Source organism: Passer montanus, unplaced genomic scaffold (assembly GCF_014805655.1).
Source record: "Passer montanus isolate IOZ18808 unplaced genomic scaffold, ASM1480565v1 scaffold105, whole genome shotgun sequence".
Lineage (NCBI taxonomy): Eukaryota > Metazoa > Chordata > Aves > Passeriformes > Passeridae > Passer > Passer montanus.
In genome coordinates, this window is record NW_024357059.1 from 1130589 (window position 1) to 1140267 (window position 9679).

At 36.5% G+C, this 9679-nt stretch overlaps 1 protein-coding gene across 1 annotated transcript; it reads left to right on the top strand.

Moving 5' to 3' along the window:
• Positions 1-4335: 4335 nt before the first annotated feature.
• Positions 4336-6928, top strand: LOC120507032. The gene is made up of 5 exons (XM_039719228.1): positions 4336-4431; positions 4947-5150; positions 5454-5620; positions 6074-6225; positions 6864-6928. The coding sequence occupies exons 1-5, from the start codon at positions 4336-4338 to the stop codon at positions 6926-6928; spliced, it is 684 nt and encodes a 227-aa protein (XP_039575162.1).
• Positions 6929-9679: the final 2751 nt, after the last annotated feature.

The following is a 9679-nucleotide window of genomic DNA, read 5'->3' on the forward strand; positions in this document are numbered from 1 at the left end:
TTACTGAAATTTTATCTTAATAACACCTTCATGTCATGACTGGCACCATGGTTTCAACACTTGCATTTCCGTAGGCTGTGCCTCTCAAGAATGTCTGCATTGTTAAGGGCTGTGCCAGGCTGTACTGCCTTTATGGATTTTTATTTTTCTGTGTGTATTCTTTATCTGCTTTTTACTTAGCTTGGCTTTAGCCTTGTAATATTTTTTCCGTGTAGATTATAGCATAACAGAATCTCTTAACATGTAAACTCCTTCAAGGTGACAATGAGAATCCAGAATGGCTCTGCCTGGAGGAGGAAAAGCTGGGGGGAAAAACAGCATGGTGAGACTGGAGCCTGGAGCTGAGAGTCAGTCTCAGATGTGACCTAAATTCCACAATACCTCTCTTTCCTTAGTGGAAGCATTTCTGCATTCCATTAGTCAATAATTGTCCCAAAAAGATGGAATTACCTACATCATTTTTTACTACTCTTTTGACATCTTTTCTTGCAGTTACAGCTTCTTGTTTCTGTCTATTTGTCACATTATTCTCCTTTTCTGATCCATGGTAAGACAAGCATTCAGTTCCTATGAAGAACAATGCTTTCCAGACCGTTAAAGTTTACTGTGGGCACTCAGAAAGAGGAGATTCAGAAGTTCCTCTAAAGCCATCAAGGGGAAGTGAACAAACTCTTCTGACTGTCAAGTAAAATCTAGAGAATTTCCTGTATGTCATGTACAAGGGCTAGATACCCTTTGGAGTAGAACAAGATTTCATCTTGTTCTCAGGTTGTCACATCTGCACAAGCATTGTATACCAGTGTAAATCCATTTCTGAATTTGTTAGGGATGTACCCCTGGCACAGTCACTTCTTCCACTTTCAACTGACTACAGATCACTAAGGGAAGAGAACAGGGAAGAACACAGATGCATAGCAAGACACAACAGCCTCCTGGGCAGTGATGCAAACAAACACTGTGTAATGACCTTACTTCACATAATCGCTCTAATTTTTGTTGTTATGTGGATTTTTTTTTTAATGATACTTCCAAACTTTCCCTGTCTAAGTTTAATTTCTTTAAAATTGCTTAACTGCACTTGGGTGACTTCATTCTGATCTGCTCTGAGAAAGGCTATGGTTTTTATTTCTGAAAAAAAAACACCATTAAATATGTGTTATTTTAGAAGTAAGTTTTGCTTGAAGTCTGCATTTAATGACAGTACAAACCTTCTGTGACCAATAGTAAGTGTTTGCAGACAATAAAAAACATTGAATAAAGAGAATAAAGAGAACCTGATATGGAAACAGTTTCCTTTATTGCGCCTTTCTGTTCTCATCACTATTAATTTTCTCAAAAATATTTTGTTATAAAGGAGGAGACTATAACTACTCTAAAGAAACATTACAGTGAGAAAATGAGATGTCTGAAATCCCATTTAGAGGCTTACCAAGAGCTGATGAACAAGAGCAGCATACATTGGCAAGATACAGTTAAGGTAAACAAGTATTTCTGTTTTACATGGCACACATTTACAGAGGCTGCAGGAACAGGCTTACAATTAATGCTCTCTTCTTATAGACAGACAGTTTAATGAAAACAGGTGGTTTGTAAAATTTTACTTTAAAACAAGCTATGGTTTTGTCCTTCTGGAGAATAATAAAGCTTTGCACGGTATGCTTCCAAACCAGTTTTCATAGCTTGGCCTATCTGTGCTATGCACTTGAAAACATCTTTGCTTTCATGTAAATAATCTGTGAAGGATATTCCTAGAATATATAGGATGTGCTGTTTATTTGATGATGAATAGATATTAAGGTTTTCCTCTTCCTCCTTCTGTTCTGCAACTGAGGAAAAGGTTCAGAGTCCTCAAGCATTTAGAAAGGGTCTTTAGAAACAGACTACCTCTGGCCACAGATGGTCATTGCTAAATGAGGAATTTTAATTTTATAAGATCCACAGGGTGGATCCAAATGTCTGTCTGCCTGGTCCAAATGTCATGAATTTTCAAGGTGTAGAACAAAAAAACTCAAACTGTATGCCTTTCTGAAAAATAGTGTTGCAATTCTCATCCCTTTTGCCTTATTTTACTGCCTGCAGAACCTGAGAGAAAGAAACAGACAACTGATCCAAGACAAGGAAGATCTTCTTTACCAAATGAAACAAAGAACACAGAACTGGAGAGAAGAAAAGGTAAAGAAACAGATTTTGTGTTTTCTTTTTGGAGTCAGATGGTGTTCATGCTATTGTTTCCAGTGTGTGCTGTTTGTCTGCCTGTATACATTTAGATATGTACCTCTAAATCGGTGAATATTGAGCTACTATGCACTTGCCTTCCTTTATTTCAGAGAAAAATGTGTGTTTTCACCCTTAAACAGCAATGAAGATGACATATGCTGTTTTTTCTTACTAGATTTTTCTTTCCACTAAAAATTATTAGAGGGTCATTTCTCTTGCATTCCACTTTTTATGTCTTTTTTGAAGAATTTTAAAATTACAATTACAGCACATTGCTTCTTCCCTATTTAGCAATTAAAATTAAAAATCAACAAAAGCATCTCATTGTCTACATTACTGCAATATTGCATTTCAGCTGGATGACACAGCAGCAAAACTACCTTATTGGGTGGCTCCCAGGGAAAGCTCCTTAAAGTTCCTGAGGCTTTCCAACTTTATCTGTAGTAATGGCACTTTAATTTATTAACAGCATATGTGTGAAAAAAAAGAAATTTGTTTGGTTTGTAATAGGTGGTATTGGTAAACATAGCCTAATATTTATAATTTTCTGTACAGACTTCTGCTCTGTTCTATATGTGCAACTCTTCCTTTAATTTTGCAACACCGCTTTGTTACAGCCAGTTTTCATTGCAGTTCTCCAAGACACGAACTCAGGAAGATCTTACCCAACTTGGTGCTAGGGAGTCATGGGGGAGGGAGGGGATCTGGGGGTGGGGTCTGTGAGGCAGATTGTTTTTAAATTCGTGAAACTGAATGCAAATTTCTGTATGATTTCTGAGTAAAGATCTCAGGCAGTTTTTAAAGTTTCTCTTTTGAAGTGTCCTAGCACCACCTTCTGTTTAAGTTCTGCATGGCACCAGTATTTATAATCAGGGTTTCCACTTTTCAAACACATTGAGCTGTGCCCACAGTTATAATATCCTATGCCTTATTGATAAACTGCAAAAAAAAAACAAACAAAACAAAACAAACCCTGGGGTTTACAAATCTTTTGACCTAATTATTATATATCGAGAAAATGTAGCAAAAGTATTATAATGAAGAGTTAAAATGATGAGGATACTATGTTCTAAGGCTTGTGGGAAGAAGGAATATTTTCTGTTAAGCAGATAATGCTGTTAACATTTGGCATGCATAACCTTTTCTGCAGGGTTGTCATCAGAATTTTTCCAAAAGCTTTTGTTATTTAACTGTTTTAGGAGAATCAATCATTTTGTCACTGTTATCATTTTCATTTCAGCAGTGTGGACAAGTGCTTGAGAAAGTATAAACTCAGGACCCCTTGACTGAGGCTCTTGTGAAAACACTGGTGCTTGAGCAGTCTCTGGTTTGTTTCTGTATTTTCTTGTCCAGTGACTTCTAATTTTACTGCTCAGTACCCATTTGTGTTTGTTGTATACCTAAGTAGCAACAACATTATTTCCTTATTATTGATTATTCTCCCCAAGGAAATATAATGAAAATTGGCATTGATTTCCTGCTATTCTTCTTTTCTTGTCTTGCAGGTCTGGATTCTAGAAAACTTGTGTAAAAAGCTAGATTACCTTTATACACAGCACACACTGAGTGAGTGTTTCAAATGCAGAGTTTCTTGATCTTTTTAAGTTTCTTCCCTGTTTGCTCTTTTGTTTACACTAAGCTGCATACCTGCTGAAGTCAATATAAGTATTTCCTTTTCAATACTGTGTGTGCAGGTGGAATAATAAAAGAATGTTGAAGCTACAAATACTGCCTGTAATGATTCCAAACTCCTTAGTACACCTCGCTATTTACAGTCAGCATAATTTCTCAGTAGGTTTATTTCAACAATTGTAGCCTTTCCTTTGGAAATGTAAAGCAAAGCAAAGCTTGAAAATTCTTTGAATTTAAATAAATAAAAATGAGTTATTGGTGAAAATGAAATATTGATTATTAAAAAAATATTGGTTTGTGACAAATTCTTGATTTCTAAAGGGAAAGTATTGTCCCTTTAGTGTCTTGATTTCTAAAGAGACAATACTGTTGGAACTGCAGATAAAAAATGCTGAAGTTATTCTTACCTGGTTTTCTATTGCTTTCAATTCAGCTTTACAGGAACTACACAACATCAGTTTACATGTGGAAAGATTGCAAGACCTCATGAATTTCCAGATAAAAATTCTTCAACAAAAGTCTGAAACGGCAGGAGGACAAAATTCAGATGTGTCAAAGGTTTTAGTATTAAAAACAGACCAAGTGAGCACAAAAATATAAATTTAACTATTAATTAACTATTAACTATAAATTTAACATAACAAATATAATTTGTTTATGGGATTACAGCAGGTATTTCAAAGTCAATCAGGATGAATCTTTCAAAAGCTGAAATCAACTATGGGCCGAACTGGTAGTAATTAAGGTGTGCAAATATATACATGGCTTGAGAATGATACATTTATGATTAATGATTAAAGCATCACAATAATGAAACAAACTCATTGGTTCTGGAATCACCATTAGTATGCTGTGGCTGTCATTATATATTTGATGGTAGACACTTTGCTACAAAGTTCTTTTAAGTATCCACCTCTTTGACATAGAAAAGACTATATTCTGAACATTGGAACCAAAGAAATCATCTTATTCAATATTTAATTTGCTTTTCTTAATTTCTGCTCCACCTTGTTCATTAAATTCTTAGTAGGTTTGTATGAAAGCATTCAAAATTTAGATCTTGGCTTAGTGTATAAGAGTTATCTTTTTGCCTGCAGGCAGTTAATGAAGAAGAGAAGACTGACTGGTCAGTGGAAAAGCAACATCTTTGGCAAGCACTTACCATCCTACAAGAGATAGAAGAATCTTTACAGAAACGAGAGAGGGAAGTCACTGAGCTCCTACAAAGTGAAAGAAGATTTTACAAGGCAATGAAACCTCAAGTGACAGTGCTAATATTCTTGAAATCTCTTATCAAGATGGTAAGAATACAGTTTTGGCAAAGATGAAAGTTTATTTAATGAGCTTTCTAAAAATTTCATGAAAGAAAATGAGTGCAGTTTAGTTTATTGATGTTATAGTCTTAAAAATGGTGAAAGCTTATTTTTTAGACGTTAGTAAGATTTTCTGAATAACACACATTATTAAAGACCAACTTGAATACTCATGACATTTTTTATAAAGATAAATTAATGAAGCAGGAGAATGGTACCATGGAAAAAACATGTTTTTCTAGCCTTTCAGTTATGTGAACTGCATGAAATGCAACTTTTCATCCATGTTAGGTTCACACCATATATTGTGATGTTCCTGAGGCACAGCAATGCATCTATCAGCTTATCAGGAAGAACAAAGATGAAAGATCTGTTCGGGAAGAAGTTTTTAATAATGCTCAAGCTGACATTCTGTCCTATGAAATGTTTTGTGGAAATGAACTTATGGATGACACAAGGTATATTGAATAGTTAATAAAACAAAGATAGATATAACATAGAAAAATAAGTAGCTTTTTTCACAGAGAGAAAAATATATTTTGAAGAATGCTGTTGTAGTTTTTATGTCTATTTATAGGGGGAAAGTATTAAAGTATTTTCTATATCTATATTGTGAAAGAAATCACTAACTTAGAAATACCTTGTATAAAAAGCAGAAAAACATTTCAACTGGCTTGTGCAAGTTTTCTCCACTGTATTATAAAATATGCTGAAATAGGCTTATTTGACAAACCTGTGCTAAAACATCAATGTCTTCTCTTTCTACTTTTTCTACAGGAAGTTCCTGAAAAATTAGCCTCTTTATAAATTAACTTCCTTACAAATAACTTCTAAGGGTTTTTTTTTTTAAATTATTTTTCTTTCTTTCTTTTTTTCTTTTTTCCCTTTTTTTTTTTTCTTTTTAACGATAGGACACACCTCCCAACGAAGCTTTTCAGAAACATTGGGAAAGCAAAGTGTGATTTAGAATATGTTGAAACAGAAAAAATAGTGTTTGACTGTATCCAGACAGGAGAAATCCCCAACTGGATTAAAAGGGATTGTCTTTATGTAGCCTGGTCAGGTGAGAAATCCTCTTGTCAAATCACAGAAGCTTAACTACCCTCACCCTACTAACTTTTGAATACATGAAACAACAGTGAAGCAATAAAAAGTATGTTGTTGCCATGCCTTAAGGGTTTCCATACCACATCTTCCATTTTGTGCATGTCAGTGAGCTACTATATGAATTGTAATAATGGGTCATGGCTTGTAAACACAGGACTTCTGAATTTATACTCCACCATGCATCTTTCTTTGGTATTTTTATCATTTTGAAAATAGATGTCTTTTTATATTGTGTCTAAATATCTCAATGCATGTTCTAGGTAGTTGCACCCAGAATCTCCCCAGATTTGGCAGACATGCACTGAATGAAATAACAAATGTGGAATTCACAAGGCAGTAACCCCTTTTCACAAAAACTTAAAAATATCCATTGCATGAATTTAACACACTGTGCTCTTCTAGTGGGACTAGCAGAAAATGTTTTTCAAATATTTGATTTGCTTTTTCTGCAACACAAAGTCTGGTCTTGGTGACTTAGGGAGAGCAAGGCAGATGTGTTCTTCTATTTGAAAAAAAATGATTATTTCTAATTTAGAAGATTAACTGGGTTATGTATTGATCCTGTGTAATTATATATTTATGGGAACTCTCCAGAAGACCCTGAAATACGCCCTGAAGAGATAGAGTCACCATTCCGAGGAACTCCTGCAGAAGTTTAAAATGGAAATCAAGGTAATACCTCACAATGTATCACCCCACATGGTTTTAAATAAGCTATTAATAATGTGTTCGTTTTCCTAGCTATTCTTAGGGGGTTTGAGATTTGCTCTTTTTCTGTGATGTCTAAGCACATTTATATCCAAGAATGACATAGTTTTGTCAGCTAGTGAATTGCAGGATTACGGTTTGCTGTGTATGAAAGGATTCCCATATTGTATTTTGCACCTGTATATCTATCGCTTTGTTCATGTACAAGTGTTTATGTGTCTTGGTGGCCCTTGATATTTATTACAAGTAAAATATATCAGAATCATAGGACTTTTTAGACTGCAAAAGACACTTATGATCATTCAGTCCAACCATTAACCCAGTACCAGTCACCAGTCAAGGTGACTACTAAACTTGGTCCCTAAGAGCCACATTTACATAGATTTTTAAATGGCTCCATCTATGGTGATTCAACCACTTCCCTGTACAAACTGTTCTAGTGATTGGCAACCCTCTACATGAAGAAATTTTTCCCAATATCCAGTCTAAACCACCCCTGGCTCAATGGAACTTGTGGCCATTTCCTATGGTCCTGCCATTTGTTTCCTGGGTGAAGAGTATGTATTTCTCCCTCACACTCCCACCTCCTTTCATGTAGTTGCAGAGAGCAATAAGGTCCCCCCAAGCTTCCTTTTCTCCAAGCTAAAAACCCACAGTTGCCTCAGTCAATCCTCATAAAATTTGTGATCCAGGCCCTTCACTCCTCAGCACAACAGGGACATGGACCTCCTGGAATGCGTCCAGGGGAGGGGTACAAAGAAGGTTAAGGGACCAAAGCATCTGTCTTACAAGGAAAGGCTGAGGGAACTGGGCCTGTTCAGCCTCAAAAGGAAAACCAAGAAGGGCCTTATCAATGTTTGTAAGTACCTGAAGGGAGGACATCAAGAGGATGGAGCCAGGCTCTTCTTGGGGGTAATGAGTGACAGGACAAGGGTCAATGGGCAGAAACTGATGCACAGGCAGTTCCACCTGAACATGAGGAAGAATTTTTTACTGTGCAGGAGACTGGAAGTGTTCATCCAGAGAGGGTGTGGAGTCTCCCTCAGTAGAGATATTCAAAGAACCATCTGGACACAATCCTGTGCCATGTTCTGTGTGGCAGCTCTGCTTGAACAGGGCAGCTGGACCAGATGACCCATTGTGGTCCCTTCCAATTGGGCTCATCCCAATTGGAAGGGACCTGTGATTTTCTGCTGAAATTGACCCAACTATATATATTAAAATGCATCAAAGGCCAGAGTGCAGTAATTTTGATAGCAGATATTTCGATTGTTGAATCCCAAAGTGAACAGGTTCAAAATTTCATTACCTAATTACTTATACTTATCCTACACAGATGCTAAGATAACAACCATCATGTCAAGTCAATGTAGACAAGTTCTTAATTGGTAAATATAGAATAAAAACTGTAAATTATATTATTGCTAATTTTTAATTTTATTATTTGTTGCATTTTTATGTTTGGTTTTGTTTTGTGTTTTCAGGTTTACCAAGTAATGAAGAAACACTAAGAAACCAACACTGAAACAAGCTCCCTATTTCAGAGAGAAGCACTGGAGAGAAACCTTGACACACAAAAGCATTTTCTGCAGTATTTTTTGAGTGGACAAAAAACTGGAAGCATTCAATGTATGTAGTTCACTAAATATCAGAACACTTAATTATCAGGCAAAGTGTTTTGAAAACTTTACGTATAACCTAGGGTGATGTTATGATGCTTGTATTCCCAGTCATCTGTTCTGTTTTTGCTGGATATTATGTTCTGTGCTTTCAAGACTAGCTCATAAAAGCAAAGTTTTGTTTTGTTATCAGCCTGCTCACTCCCCCACAGTCAGCGGGACACAGATGGCACAGTACATAGGGCAGCTTTTGCTTTTTGCTCTTGCTTTTTCTTGTGCTCTTGCTCCTGCTTTTGCTCTTGCTTTTGCTTCTGCTCGTTAGTTAGTTTAGCTAGGCAGTCTGAATTTTCCCTGGCCTGTCTTTCTTTCCCTTTTCTTGGAACCACTCGAGCCTCCTCCGGACTGGACCCGGGAAACATCGAGTTTCCACTTTGTGGCTGCAGCAACCATTCCCAGCACTGGAGGGACCGATAATACAGCAACCACCCACCGGATTTGTCATCTCTTCAGAGCAGTGAATCAGTTTTGTCATCCAGTATTGTTCATTTTGTGTGCTGGGGAGTGTTTTCGGTGTTAAATAAGCAGGTTCTTTCCATTTCTCTGAGGAATCCTTCCCGAACTGGCTGGGGGGAGAGGCCGTGTGGATTTGCTTTCTGGAGGGACCCAACCTTTGGAGGTTTTCTCCCAGATTTGCTCTAAACCAGGACAATGCTTTTTAATAAACATTTTAAAGCAATCTTCTAAAAGAAATAAACAAAAAACCAGCTTAGCAATGACCTGAAAGAGCCTGTGACTGAGCAAAGGAGTCTTTAAGTCAAACAGGTATAGTTCTGTTGCAAGTGGACGTGGTATATAAGTTTTTGCTGTCTAAAGGGGGGTATTTAACATGCCCCCACAAGCAAGATCCGCAGAGATGGACCCCTAAGGCTAACTTTCATCTGTGAAGCGCAGCCTCCAAAATTAATTTTGCTTTGTCCTACTTCAAATTATTTAGCAGTTGTTTTAAAGTGCTGGCTTTTATACCACCGTATGCGTTTCTACTTTTCACACTCTCTTTTTTTTTTGTTAAAATAAATTATGATT